This window comes from Channa argus, chromosome 9, assembly GCF_033026475.1.
Source record: "Channa argus isolate prfri chromosome 9, Channa argus male v1.0, whole genome shotgun sequence".
NCBI lineage: Eukaryota > Metazoa > Chordata > Actinopteri > Anabantiformes > Channidae > Channa > Channa argus.
In genome coordinates this window covers 3,906,425-3,922,244 of record NC_090205.1, presented here as the reverse complement: position 1 = coordinate 3,922,244, position 15,820 = coordinate 3,906,425, and the positions used below count along the sequence as shown (strand labels likewise).

Below are 15,820 nucleotides of genomic sequence, written 5' to 3'. Positions count from 1 at the left end.
ATTTCTTCCCTGTGAACTTTTAAGAGAAGCCGCATCAACACTGAAAGAGATTATTGACAGGTTGGTAGACGCAGGTTTTTGACAACGGGGCTTCCACAAATTTCTTTGGGACTTAAACTGCTGCTGAAATCCCCTGATACCACATTACTGACAATACGTATGTGTAGTGGTAATTTCTGACAAGTTCACAACCGACACACGGGGTTAAACGAGGGCGCAATTTTGCATTGCTGCACACGTAGTGAAAATGTCAGTATTTCTGAAGCCTTGGGTTGTGATTAGTCGTGTAACCCTGAGTTGCTGGCAATTGTGTTGTTGTTGCTGAACAAACGAACCACCTGAGCAGATTCCACAGCCGTGACTCAACAGTTAGAGCAGGTTGTCCACTGGCTGCAGGGTTAGAGGTTTGACGTCCGGAGGAGCCAGGGAAGTGTCCTTGGGCATGACGACGAACCTCAGGTTGCTCGTGGTGTGTATGAGTGTGAGGTCACTTTGGACAAAAGCACTTGCCAAATGACTCAATGTGCACAAAGGCTTGCAAGGACAAGAGTTACTTGAATTGCAAATGAGCGCAAATATCAAATCACTTCTTGGGGCAAATTCAAGACAGCGATGTTGCACCCTTCCCAGCTACGTGGGAAACTGTATCCAACACTTCAATGAGAACAGAGCAATATCAAGCTGATCTCAAATTAGAATGAGTACAGGACATGCAGTTACTGGATTACAAAGCTTCGATCATCAAAATTAAACGGGAGTTTGGAAAAGTCCAAATGTCCCTGATTGACAGAAGGTTGCTCTGTTTATTTGGTTCTTCATACGTAAGGAAACACTTCTCTCTGAAGACTTTAGATTTGACTGCTGGTTACAACTGAAAATACAAAAAAAATTAAATAAAATATCATCATGTGGCCTCATTATTGGAGCAAAGCTAAGCTTCTGATGAACAATGTGTGAAACAGTCAAAAGTACCAGACCAAAGAGAATAAGTGGACCTCGATTTGAGATTGTCAAATCTTAACTGTCAAATTTAGTACAATAAACTGTGAAGCATGTCTACATGTTTTTTTTTTTTAATTGGATTTTGGATTATTCTTTCTGTCCGACCATTCGTACGCAACAGCAAAAACCTTTTTATTAATTCACTATTAAATCTGCAGATTATTAATGTTCTGTTTGTTAAACTAATCGACTTGTTTTAAGCGCCAGTGGAGAGCTTAACTAAAACCTGATGTGAAGGATCAACACATTTATTCACTTTTCTTTGTGCTAGGCCTTTGAAAAGACAGCAGAAATTTGGGTGTCAGAAATGAGACGGGACCACAGTGAGCGAGAACCTGAACATGAAACAAAACAGTGATTTTCTTTTCTGGTAGAAATAAATAGATTTGACACATGGCACGGCTATGGTAGCAAGCATAAAATATCTAAGTTTCTTTTCTTGTAAAAGTGTCCAACTTGTTCCAAACACAGTTCTTAACCAAAAGGGTTCAAAGTGTTGCTTTAAAAATGCTGTGCTATAATAAGAGTATAAAAATACATAACTATGCGAGACAGAAACTATTAAAAGAGTCCTTGCGAACACTGTGAGCTCCATACATCACTGCGTTGTCTGCTTTGGGGGAGGTCTGGGAACCAGGAGCTTAAAGCACAGCTGCAGGGACAGAACAGCAACATACAAACAGCAGGAGTGGCATTCGGAGTGAGCGGACAGCTGGTATGCAACATTTCAAACTGCGTTACGATAAAGTGCTCCGCGTGAGCGAGGAGACACCAGCGGGAACGAGGACAGAGTTTAGATGGCGCAGTCGTCCTGAGCGGCGGGGCTGAACGCAGAGCTCCGCAGGGCGTCCAGGCAGTTGACCAGGATGAGCGTGCCGGTCAGGTGCTTCCAGCGCTTGGTGATGGGGTTCTTCATCTTGTCCAGGCCCATGTGCAGCTCTTGGATCACGTCCCTGTAGCTGTCACCGATCTGGGCAGCCCACGTGACCAGGAAGTCATAAGCTGGCTTCCACATGGCCTGGAGACAGAGAGGAGACATTTCACCTCATGACAAAAACACATCAGCTGCCACCACCACACCTCGTGGTTGTGCACTGCAACTGTATAAACCATTTGCTAAAAATTCCCGGAGGTGTCTCTGACCAAACTAAATATTTGCATTTCCATCTCGGGTACTGTGGCCAAAATAACAGCATTTATGTCCCAAACCTCACTGTCCACCACTCCGTTCTTGTCGCGGTGTGGCGCCTCGTAAGCGTCCATCTGCTGGCGTGAAACCTTTGCCAGCCTCTCAGCCAGCTCCCTCCAACGGCCGGCCAACTCCACAGCCGTGGTCAGGAGGACAAAGTCCATGACCAGTCTGGCCACAAGACCCTGACAGTCCATCTTCAACAAAGCCTGCAGACAAAGAGCACAAGAGAAAATAAACATGTAGTGAAATGTACAGCATGAAACGATGTTCTAATGATCGAGGGGTGTGTGGAGATTAAGATGTTACGTGGCCCCCGATTCGTTAAGCAAACTAAGTTGAGTTTCAAAAGAAAATCAGTCCAGAACCTGGTGAACACTGAAACTCAGCAGACGTCAAAGTTTGACTGAAACAACAAAGTACAAACAAACTAATAAATGTTCATCTACAGGTTGCATTCCATCGACTTTATCCTCTGTTATTTTCCACTGGCTGCCTCCTCAATCCCCCCCCTGCAAATCTCAGCTTTGTGCATTTTTCAGATGCTTTCTGGTGGAAATAGAAATAAAGAGCCTGGCATTGCTTCAGCAGCACCACTCAGGATTTATGTCACATCTGAATCGAGGGAGGGAAAATGCCTGGTAACCCGTGATACAGCAGAGATGCAGTACAGACAATGATGAAGTGCAGCGTTGAACCATATTTTAGTCTAAAGCCCTGTTAGCATCTCTTAAAGGCTAAATACTGAGGATTTAGTGAAGTTTGGCATTCAAGAAAACATCAGGGTCAGTAATGAATAATAATTGTCAAGCTTCATTGGACACTCTCTCTATCCTCAGCCCCTTTCAGGCAATAGAAAAAAACAAAACAAAAAAAAACTAAACGTGCCAAGTTGCTAACCGGTCAGGACATGAAGCAAGCTCCTCCCATCACCCCCTGCAACCTGTCTGTCTCCTCCAATTCTGCCTGGACGCCTCATGTTTGTTAGCGTGGGAAAGTTCCGTCTGTTCCTCCAGCGGAGACGACCGGCAGCAATTTGCACATACAAATGTGCAACATGCAAATACAAGTGCATTTGCACTGACGGAGACAAATGCCTTCATGCGTCGCATTTACTCACAGCTGCACACTAATCCAAGTTATAATGTCAATACTAATGTTTATTTTTTTTAATCCAAAGTGTTTCACAAAAGGCAAAAAGCAATGACAGAAACGTAGCGATGGACTGGTCTAAAACCAAGACCAAAACTGCAAAGCACAAATGTCCAGTCTCACGTCACAATTATGTCCAACCATGCAGTTGCACACATCCAGTCTCTCCCAGTGGAGTAATTGCAGCTCACTGATGCCTAGAAATTATAAACAATGATACAATATTCCACAAATCAGACTTTTCTTCTTGTAAGAGGACCTAGCAGATTATTAAAATAAGTAAATCATATAATAAGAAAAGTCAAATTCTAGCAAAAATAACAGTACTAACACAAATGTTCTGCTTCGAACAACAAGGTGTCATTTACTAAAAAGGCCTCAGGTCTCTAAACATCTTTGTTTCCAAAAAAAGTCCTCTTTTTATGAATGATTTCTATAAATATCCCAACAAAATGGTCTCAACTTCAAATGCTAGCCTGACATTTTCAAAAACCTCCTCCACCTTCCCAAAAATGTACCCACACAATAAATTTCTTCACATGAGAATGTGGGAATGATTAAATCCTCTCACTGTCAAATATTGTCCTATTTCCCAACAACTCAGCCTCTGACTTGCAGAATCAACAGAATGAAGGTGAACTTAAAGCTCCACTTTGGGCTTCAGTCCCACATGCAGGAATGTGTGGAACGACAGGATGTGAGGAGGAGGACGATGATGAAGGGGGTTGGGGGGGACGAGGAATGCAGACGCCATGCTCCAGCAGTCTCATTTAATCTGACGTGACACCAGAGGATGAGATACCGACGGCTTCCGACCAATCAGAGCGAGTGTTCTCTGTGAAGGCAGAGCTGCCAGGTTTGGACAAATTCAAGGGAAGTTTTGTTCTGGCTTAGTGACTGACTGCGGCAACATCGCAGAACATTTCTTTTGTTTCTGGGTCTTTGAGGATGCTACAGGAAAGAGGAACTCTTTGAGAAGTACCTGTTTCCTCACTGGATAACGACAGGAAATCCTTGCCGAAATAAACATCACTTCCTGTCTTAAAACCGATTCGGACAAAAGTGCTGCTGCGTAACAACATGACACTTTGTTTATTCTGAATAATGCATTTGGATTGACAGTATCCAGCAAACATTTTGAAACAGTGTAAACATGAATAGGTGGATGCTCCACTCATGCCACACCTATCGGACTACAACAGCACGCGAGGAACCGCGGGTCACGTAACGCTTTGGGTGGTGCCCAAGTCAAAATGTTTATCCGTCCAAAAAGAAACACACAAAGAAGAAGGACAAAATCCAAGCACATTCTCTCTTCCTGTCATTTTTCATGACATCAACATGGCTCTTATCCCTTTAATGTTACTATTTCTATACAATTACTTTATAAACTGCTTATTCTGTTAAGTACATCCAACAAGTTGGATCACCTGGCCTTGCCCTACAAAGCGAAGCCAGGGAAGGCTGAACTTTATGCAAATAACCTGACACAGGGACAAGCAGTAACCCGGCAACAGCCAATCAGATCCATCTTGAGTCCAGCAGAAACCGAAACAAAGATTGGTTTACTAGCCCTGCTTTATGGTAAATACATTTTAAACATAATGAGAGGAAAAGTGGGTCATTCAGTCTCAATTTCCGAGTTCAGTACGATGAGTCTTTAACATTTTACTGTGATAGAGAAAAACTTAACAAAAAAAAATCAAACATAAAACAAAAGCAACCTAATGGCTTGTAAAACCAATCCAAAAAGTTTTTGTTTTTTTCAGTTGCAGCCATTCTGAGCTCGACATTTCCCTTTGCCAGGAGCAGGAGGTTGGTGACGGCCGGGCAATTTGATTCCAGGGGAAACCGGGTTATGAATGTTAAACAAAACACAGAAGCTGATCACTGCGGCCTCAGTTTCCTGATTACTTACTGCATTATTTAATGTAATCTACTGGGTCAGAAAAATATCCCCCCACACTTCGCTGTGTCTGCCGTTGGCGAACAATAGTCCAGTCAAACTATAGCAGGTGAATAAACCCGCTCGTTGCAACAAGCCTCCATTACCAGACTTGGGATCATTGTCTTGCTGTATAATCCAGATGTGGATCAGCTTCGATCACACACTGATGAGCTGAAGTTCTCCCTCAGACTTCATGTTTCTCCCAGTCATAACAAATTACCCTGATGCAGCAAAGGTGTGGAGTGTTTGGTGTCCACCAGAATTAACAGGACCCTCATCTTCTCAACAGTTCAACTTTCGACTTATTGATTCCGAGAAGATTGTGTGTTATGGCAGTTTCTTCTGACTTAGCAGTGGTTTTTAATATTCTCTTATGATGCCATTACTACCCCATTTATTTCAGATACTTGGTTCATGAAAACTGACCTTTACTGATGTGAGGCCACAGATCTATAAATGTTTTCTTTGGATTTTTGGCGAGTTCCTGGATGAGTCGCCTCCAAGGCGTTAGACTAATTCTTGTCTCGTTCACTATTGTCTTCTTCATTTGGAGACCATGTCTCTCACTGTGGACCTGTGGAGCTCTGTACCCCTACCCAGGGTGAATACTTTTTACCACATGCCCAGCTTGTATTAAATAAATGTATTTTGTTTAGTATGATTCTCACACACACAAAAGTAGAAGGTTGGATATTTTTTACAGCCACAAAAAGAATGGAAATCGTCAGAAATGATGCCTCACTTGCTTCGGTAGTGTGGCTCACAATATAAAGCTGTGGCCCTTTTCCTGTCTGTTCTCCCCAATGTGTTCACAGTTAAATTTTTGCATTGCAACACTCAGTTCGTAAGTTTTGTGAAGCTGCACTTCATACTGCTCTAAATCAATTCTGAATGCTATAAATTTTTGATGGCATGTTGTAAAGTATTTATCACGGAACATCACAGCCTGATTTTAAACTAATAAGTGTCCTGCTGTGGATGTAGCTGGGTGCGCTGTCGAAAATGCAATTTAAACATCTTCCACAGCGCACGACAATGCTCTGTGACTCTGGAATTAAATGCTGTGCTGCATTTTCCTAAAATGTCAGCTGGTCTATTTGGATAGGTTATGGGACTGTGTGTGTGTGTGTGTGTGTGTGTGTTTTAGCTAAATGCCACAGAGTTTGTTTCACCAGCTCAGCAGTCAGCGCTCTGAAGCCCTGCAGCTCCCCCCGCTGCATAAATCATCTGCTCGTCAAGACGAGAAGAAAATTCCTGCAGACATTTTTTCATAGATAACGTTGATGGGGAGATGAAGCGGGCGGTTCCATCGTGCCCGTCGTTACACACCGAAACAAATAAACACACACACACACACACGCTTCTTTTACAATCGAAGAAAATGGCAGTCCTGAATCATTGGTATGGGGAGCACTGAGGTTTGTGACAAACGACTTGTGTCTTGTGTCATCCCATTTCTGGTTTTCTCTCAGCAACAAAACACACTCGATATCTCCACTTCAATCTCCTTTTGATTATTTTTCTATCCCATCTTCATTTTCCATCTGACTTGCGCCACCTTTCCCATTTTCTTTCTCAGCCTCAGCTGCTCCGTGGCTTTGCAATTCCATTCCTTTTCTAGTTTGGCTTTAAACTCGACATCTAATTTCTCTATCATTTTATGAAATAACCCTGAAAACCCAAAACCTGGAGATGCTAGGAGAGAGTAAAGATTGTGGTTGCTGGTTGTGACGTTTCATCCTACACGTGAACCGTCTTTACTCTTCACAGACTGGCTCAGAAATAACTTGAACATTCCCAGACATAGCACAATCTCCGTGGAGTGAGGGCTCTGTTGTTCTATGAATTATTCCAAAAGCAGCAGCTCACCACACCCAACCACTGAAGGAGAGGAGAAGAGGAAGTAAAGAAGGAACATAACAAAGAGGAGGGAGGCGCTGACAGTGAGGGGGGGAAAAATGTCTGTGTACAAAAATGGCAAAACAGAAAGCTAATCGCACATTATTCTTATCTAGAAATAGGATGTTATTATTATTATTTTTCCCAGGCTCTGTCTTCCACTGATCTCACTGCAAAAATCCAGGAGGGTCAGATGCTCTGCAGCAGAGCTGAGTGGAAGATTTGAAGCGAAAATCCCCTTTTTAGCACAGAGAAACAACAAAGGTTCCACCTCCGCCGGCTCATGCTTCAAGATTTCTTTTTAAATCTGCAGTCGGTACACAGGTGTCTGTCTGCAACAAGGGGAGGAAGAACAGAAGGACGGAGGAGAAGAGGGTTTTCCCTGGTGCTTCTCTTTCCCCACTAACAGAAGGGTTGGAGGAATTCAGACTGAAGAGGAGGAGGAAAGCTCCAAGTGGGAGTCAGGCTGCTATAAGACCGCAACTTAGGATTTTCATTATCCCTTAATACGTCGACTATTTTCTCGTTTAACTGAGTGTTTTGGTTGATAAAATTCCCACAACCCAAGGTGGTGTCATTATTCCTTCAACCAACAGTCCAAAACCCCAATACTTTGTACATTACTTTATAACAACAAAAACAACTCAAACAAAGAAATGATCTGAGTAAATCCATAAATGTGTAGTTTAAAATACTGTGCTGGAAAAAAGTAAGTACAACAAGAAGGTTTGGAGTTTTCTGCTTTGTATTGCTTGTTTAATTTAAGGTTGCAGTCATGTTTTGAGATCAAACATGACTTAGTTCCAGCATGCGCATCACTAAACTACAGAAAACTTTGGACAGAATGTTTTTATAATAATTAAGAACATAATCAGCATAAATAATAGATCAAAATGAGAGTCACAAATTGTATTTGTGAAGAAACACATCTATATTCTGTGTTTTGGGTCAAATATATTTAAAATTCTAAGAAATTTAAATGATGAAAACATCAGTGCGGTGATGATATTCACTCACTTATTTTTTCATGAATGATTTTTTGGCCATGATGTGGTGAAAGGGCTCTGAGTAGATGTTACAGGCATTGCAGTGTAAAAAATGAATGTGTGGAGGGTCAATTTAGGACACGAGAGAGACAGAGAGACGATGAATGACTCTTTGTTTTTCATTTTTAATATCAGTCCCAACCCCCAAAGGTATCAGCAGCAGTGAGTGAGAGACTGAGTTATGGAGGACGTGTAAAGACCTGCCCAGAACCACCCCAGTCACTTCAGTATTGAGTGGTTCAAATCGTGCGATCGCTTCACATTATGCAATCGGTAACAATAGACATAATAATTTGATCAATAGTTATTACACATATAACAAAGTGCCCCCTTTCCTCCCTGCAGGACATATGCAGAGTTATACTCACTCACAGACTATTTATACCGGTCACATGACATTTGGGTGGTGTTAAAGAAGTTATTCATGCAAAAACAGTCCCACACTTAAATATACACTCTTGTTTTCTGTTTGAGCCCAGTGAAGCAGAAAGTGTTTGTTGAGAGAAGACATTGGTATTTCTACAACAACAGTTTGTCATTTCAACCATGTGGATTTTAGTCAGGAAGTGAAAGTGGGGTTATAATAGCATACAGTGTTTAAAGAGTTACAGCTAGTAAAATAATAATAAAGGGAAGCAATTTTGTTTTTGTTTTATCCATAAGCAGTATTGCAAAGGACCCTTACAACTAAATTTACAACAACCAAATCACATATTGAAAGTCAGAAATATGATTCAAAATGTCCTATATTGGATCAAATTACTTTGTCTTTGTGTCAATTAAATATATATAATAATAAAATATAGATTTGAATTTCACCCTGACATGTGTTATTTGCCCCTCTGCGAGTGTCTGAATACATTTAGAGGTCTGCATTGTCACTGTAGCAGATGTTCTGGTCAGATGGTTGAAATGTGGCTGAAAACCACAGGACACTAGCTACTGTATCTTCCAAAACAGTTTTTAATTTATGCACTAGCATGAAAAGAACATGAGTTGCTCATTAATAATTAATACTAAATCAAACAAACTGTGTAAACTGTAAATCTGTAGTGCAGCCATCTGCTGGCTAACTGATATTCTTATTTACAGTATTACGTAACAGACTGGGGGTCCGATCATACAGCAGAAAGGGTCAAAGAGGATTATGGGAACTACAAGGGGTGGGTCGCATGGGCTGCAGGCGCCTGCAGGTCCACAACTCGAGCTTCTGTTTCATTTACGAACAATGGAGCAGGAAACATCTGCAGGCCTAAGATCCAGCAGACACAACCTGGAACCTTTCCATCATCCATTGACGACAAAACAACACAAGCTCCTCACAAAACAACAAGGCTCACATCACAAGCCCAGAGGCAGATTCATACATGACTTATTTCACACAGATGTTATTAAAACATCCAGACTGGAACAATGCGAGAACATAATCATAATTATTTTTAACTTGAATTTGTCCGTGGCAAAGATCAGTCGACTGATCTGAGCTCAAATTAGGTCACAAAACACTAAAAAGACATTTTAAACCACATCTAAAAATGAAACAGTGATCAGTGAATTTAATAGAAGTTGGTGAAGTTAATTACTTGGTGTCAAGCTTTGGTGACCTTTGACCCGGAAGACAGAGATGGTCCTGATCATATTTCTTGATTAAAAGACCCAAAATAACCATAGCAAAAGTTGCAATTTGAATTAAAAATGTAGAACAAGGCCTAAAGGATCAGAAACATGCACAAAGGGACAAAAGAACGGACACAAAACTGAACCAGATGGAAATGTTTTGTAGTCTTCTCATAAGGCCGCACCAAACCAGTGGGTAAGTAACTTTTTTTGGTTTTTTTATGCCGTCAAAGATGTGCACTAGTAGAGTTCGTAGACAGAAGCAAAACTGTCAGTGTGTTTTGATCAGCTGAGAAATTATGCATTCATCTGTAACGTTTGTGAACAAATTCAACATCACTTACATAATTTACTTGGTGGCAGTTGCAGCATCAGAGAGGACGAGCAGAGATATGAAAAAGTAGTGCAGAGCTGTTGGCGAGTTGGGGAAGTGAAGAAACCAGCTATGGCTTTTCGTTTTAACTGGGAAAAAAATACATCCTACATAAACCAGAACCGATTCAACCTCGTTGGTATATGTGACACTGCTACTTCATTGGCTTAGAAAGTACTGCACTGTTTGTACTGGTAAAATTATACACGTGAATAATCCTACAAACTCCTATAACAACCGCTTTGTTTTCACTATGAAATAAGATGAGATAAGATCAAACTTGTTAAGCAGCTCCGAGAATAAATACAAATAACGAAACAAATGTGTAGTTGACTGGAGGCACACTCAGCTGCCCTCTGTTCTACTTTCCCACAGGTGTGTGTGTGTGTGTGTGTGTGTGTGTAATGACAGAGGCTTGGAGACATCACATAGCTGGCACAGTGACACTTGATGGATCTCAGCCTGTGGGTGCTGTTTAGTTTGTTCACACTGCCATTGCAGGCTTATCATGGCTCACTGCTAAAGACAAATCTACAGATGGAATTATCCATACTCATAATATACATACTGATGATAATGCAAACAAGTACTTATTACATTTAACTATAAATAATAATCCCCTTAAGCCAACAACACAAATATTTTCTAGTATAAGTGGGAAGTTTGGCCTGATTATGGCCCTAGAGTGAGGCGTCATTAATATAATTAAATCTATGCTCTTGAATATAATTATACAGTAAATAAAGTACAATTGTTCATTTTTGATTAATGTTTGACATGCAACAAGTTGGTGGTGAAGAGAAGTCTTTACATTCCAAGAGCAGCCTGTAATAAAAAATGATTCGTCCACATTCTCAGTTGTCCATTGAGCTGTAAGAAAGACCGAGCATCAGTCTCATTGACTTTTTTTGAATTTTTACGCCCTTCTGCTTCTGTTACACAGGTCAATATTACAAGATTCCAGTTTAGTTTGCATGTGGCTCTTACAGTAAACACTTTTGCGATAATGTTTCGTATTCCTATTTGTTCTGCCTTATAGAATCTCTCTCTGGCCACTGCTAACACATTCAACGTGCTCATATCCTCTGACACTGCCCTGAGCTTCAGAATCTGTTGAAAAGACAAAAAACAAGGAAGGGATGGCTACATCTGCGGTGTGCATATACCCCACGGATGGTCCCTTTCTCCAGCAACAATCAAAGCAGACCAGACATTTGAACACAAAGGCAGCTCTTTGCCGTGACCACAGTGCTTTTGATTTGGTTCACTTTCTTCTAAATATAGACAACGTCCCTGTCAAATCACACGCCAGCAAATCAGAGGAGACCGTCCCCTCTGACAAAAGCAAACGGTTCACTGGCAGCAGGACAGGAAGATGAGGATGTCATCAGACAGAAGCCCACACATGCAACAAACTCCACTTCTCATTGGACGATCAGATGTTTGCAGAAGCAGCATATTTGTGTCCATTAAACAAAAAGCCTTCCCGATTTCAAATTTGCTAGATTACTGTGTGCTTTGATTGTCCCTACAGTAACCAGCAGTTTAGAAATAACACACTCTTGTATTCAGAAATGAATTGTACTGTACTCGATCCCAGAAAGGGCATATTTTTAGCCGCCACCTTTTTATTATGTTCTTTTACATCGTGCAGTTTCTCTGTCTATAAATGGTTCTAACTAGTGTTTACAGCTTCACTCAAATTACAGTGTTTCTGCTCCATGTTACTTCAGCTGCACTACATCCATGACCTCTGACAGAAACTCTCAGGAGGATATTGTGCTGACAGAGAAACAAAGTGTAGGATCAGTAGTATAAGTGCACCAGGAGAGGTTCCACTCGAAGAAAACCCTGTAGCAGTCAAAGAGACCCACAAAATAAAATGAAAATGCATAACTCACGCTGGATATGATGGCGTTTAAGAGTTTAGGCATCTCAGGATGAGAACTGCTACCCTGCCTGCCTCGAGGCAACGCTGAAAATCCACATTTCCATGACAGAAGATGCACAACTAAATGCCAGAAAGAGTGGGTTTGCACATTTACAGCGAACACGGCTCAGCATTTTGGCTACTTTGACGGGAAGTTGAATATAGTGAAACAAGAAAAGCATGAAGCGTGAACTGGCCTATTCGTCTGCTGGGGACACATCTGTTCACTTAAGATTAAAGGCACGCTAGACAAAATGTTAAGATACCTTAATTACAGCCCAATGCTTTGTGGAAAGTGCAGTTTACGGGATGAAAGGTTAGTTTATTGATGACAAGTTCCAGTGGCTCTGATTTCCAAGTGTTTACTGATATCAATGCTCTGAATTTGCCTGTCGATCCGTTTCTTTTTTACATAAACACAAAGGACAAAGTTTTGCTTCTAAGGGTTTTGATTCATGTGTACATAAAGATAAAAAATGATCACAGCAGCCTGGTGGGATTGAATTTCTAAGATCGAAAAGTTGTACGCACACTGCACACTAACAAGTGACTCAGAGCGATACTGCATGAGGACAAAGTATTCTGCTGCTCGACCACAGTTCCTCAGGACTTCAATGCCGACACAGCAGTAATCGACTTTACTCCCAGCAGAATTATCAGACTGGACCACAGCCTGAGCCTAAAGCACTTGTGGGTAGATAACAGGAGAAAGGAAGAATTGTGCTCTGAGAGAAATGCCCTACCAAGAGGACACAGACAGAAATAAAGGCCTATGGAAGTGGACACATGAATGACACAACACATTAATTTGAGACTTAAAGTTTAAAGCAGCGGGGAACAATTAGCGTTTTCTCACATTAGTGGCTCGGACAAAATGCAGTCGCTGCAACACAGGAGTAAGCCAACGGCTCTAACTCACCGTCAGGAGTTCTTTCTGGAAGGACTTCCTCTCTTTGCTCTCTGTATTGTTGCAGTCCTCCTTCAGTTTCTCCAAGACTGACGCAACCTTCTCGGGTTCACTGTCCAGCTCCGTGCGGCAGAAATGTGTCAAGGGCAGATTGATGTATCCGAGAGCGTCAGCGAACGCCCGCCAGTTGCCGATGTTTTCCATCAGTATAGTTCTTACAGACGCGTAGATGTATGTGAGGAACTTACAGGGCTTCAGTATCTGATCCAGTAACAATAACGTCGTAAGTTCAGGCCCAGTGAAGTAAATAGGCTTAACTTTGCCAACCACCAGCACGTTCTTTGCATGGACGAATCCTATTTTGCCTTGATAATATCCAATGTACCATTCTTTTGTCCACAACTGGCCCTTAAGCTTGATCTTCTCCTCGCTCAACAATGCTACAAAATCTCCTTTTTTGTACTCGAGCAAGTACTGATTCTTTGTTTGCCGGATGACAGTTTTGATTAACTTCCCAAATTTCTGGTTGTTTATCTTCCTCTCTTGAAAAACGGGATACTTGGTCGCAATGGCAAGAGGGGACAAGACTATCTTACCAACCTCCTTCTTCTTTAAGAAGCGCCGTTGCCCTGATGTCTTTGGACCTGCTTTGGGTGGCGGTGTTGGTGTCTGGACACAAAACTGAGCCAGTATGCAATCTTGGTCATCCTTGACCTGGATTCTTAAGGTGAAATCAGAGACGTCATCAGTGGTGCGTGAGGAAATAACATAGATAAGCCTGCTGACTTTGCCTAGTTTAACCTGGAAGCCCCGGACTACTTTGGCCTGCTCACTAGCCTTGACCTCGTAGTTGGCCATGTTGGAATAAACTCCAACACGGAGGTCCTGGGGTCTGGACAAGACAAACTGGTGTTTACCCCAGAGCTGCAGGGCTACTGGAGGTGCAGACTGTGCCTGCTTGCCGACCTCACTCACCAATAAAGTCTTTGGGGCACAATCGTGGCCAAACAGAGCCACAACTGTCTTGAAGGTCGGGTGAATGTGTTTGGGACCATATACTCCCAAGGTGATCTTTTTTACAACATGCTCCCAAACTGTGGAGTTTGGAGATATGGACTGGGATTGAGCCACAATACACACATACATGCAGGGTTCAAGGTTATCCAGGCACACCTGGATTGTGTCCCCATATATGTATGCCTCAGAAATGGGAGTGTAAGGTCCCTCTTTACAATCACTCCTGACACACAAGACTTCGGTCGTCTGCCTACTCTCCATTTTCACCACCACCGACCCTTTCATCTCTAGAGTAATGGTGGTCTTGGTCTCCATGTTGCTGAGTTTGATTTCAACCACTGGGCTGACGGTGGTGCATCGGTCGTTGTTCAGCTCTAGTGGCGGGTCGAGCAGAGCTTTGATTGAAATTTGCTGAGTGTCCCCTGAGGCTACGTGGCCCTCAGGTATGTGGATGCTAATGTTAGTGTCTGGAAGCTCGACAGCCCCCCCAGAGCTGTCCAGCCGACAGACGATGTTGGTTTCCACGGGCTGCGTTTGGCCCCAGCCTGGATTCTGACCCAGCGAGTCCAGGTCATGACACGACCTGGCTAGCTTCCGGTGGGTGAGCCAAGCTGTCCGGAAATCCTCCCTGCTCTTGAACTGCTCTGGCACAGGTGCTTTAAGGCCTCCGAAGAAACCGGTGGAGGCCTGAGGGGTGTCGTTCTGGGCCTGGAGGATGGATAGCTCAGACAGACTGTAAGACCGTTTGCTTCTAAAAATTGGGTTATCCCTGCACAACGTTTGCCCGGCACCTACCGTGGGACTAAGAGGGTTAAAATTAAAAACACCGCTGCCAAAACCATTGATATCGGCAGTGCTGCTGGTGGAGTTGGGCACTAATGGAGTGAGCATATCAAACAGCAGGAGGTCAACTGATTTGTTATTACCGTTCTTATCAAGCGAGCTCTGAGGACCACCATTTAGGAAAGGGTTTGTAGAGGTATGGGTTGTTCCAAAAGGATTTCCATTTTGGAAGGTGGTTGGTTTCAGTATCACCCCAGACCACTCTCCTAAAAGTTCCATTTCTTTGGCTGCCTCCTCGTTACTGTCTCCCACAGTGTCAATCATCCCACTGTCGCTGAAGGAGGAGTCTCTGAAGTTTATGGGCTGCACATAAGCTGCAGGGATGTAACCCATCTCTGTGTTGTTGTGGGCGTACCACCACTCTGCTCCTGACGAGTCCAGAACATACAGGCGGTCCCCTTTGGAGAACTTCAGAGTGGTGAAGCTGGATGGGCAGTAGTCCTTAATGGCAACAACTTCCCTGGCAGTGCCGAAGGAGGCAGTGGCATCCAGTCGTAAGGCACTGGGAGAAGGCACTGGGGAAAAAAGATGGACAACAGGTAGAGGTGGATAACATGACCTATACAGCAAATCCGAAAATTTTGTCTGATGGAATAGCATTTATTTCTTACAGAAATACGGGAAGAAAAACATAAGAACTGCACCATTTCCAAGGACATCATCATTATGAATCTTAGTAAAAACACATCCCCCATATAGATGTGGCCTGTCACTACCAGCTAACTTCAACTAAGGCGAGAACAGGCAAAAACTGAAAGTCTGCTACTCCTGCTGTTTCTTGAAAGCATTTTTCTTTAAGGGAAATACTGAACAAAGAACGGGGTCTCTGCAGGATTCAAAAGTTTTAAGCATAAAACCTACCACCCTGAACTAGGCTCTTGTTACTTTTACTTTCAG

At 42.6% G+C, this 15,820-nt stretch overlaps 1 protein-coding gene across 2 annotated transcripts in view; it reads right to left on the bottom strand.

The window, feature by feature from the left end:
• Positions 1–310: 310 nt before the first annotated feature.
• LOC137132600 (SH3 domain-binding protein 4) overlaps positions 311–15,820 on the bottom strand; it is a 32,056-nt gene continuing 16,546 nt past the window's right edge. For both annotated transcript variants that reach the window (XM_067515364.1, XM_067515365.1), the window contains exons 3-5: positions 13,076–15,438; positions 2,212–2,400; positions 311–2,020 (exon numbers count right to left, since the gene is read on the bottom strand). In XM_067515364.1, the coding sequence (XP_067371465.1) occupies positions 1,796–2,020; positions 2,212–2,400; positions 13,076–15,438 (2,777 nt within the window). In that variant the 3' untranslated portion in view covers positions 311–1,795. The remainder of the gene's footprint in view (positions 2,021–2,211; positions 2,401–13,075; positions 15,439–15,820) is intronic.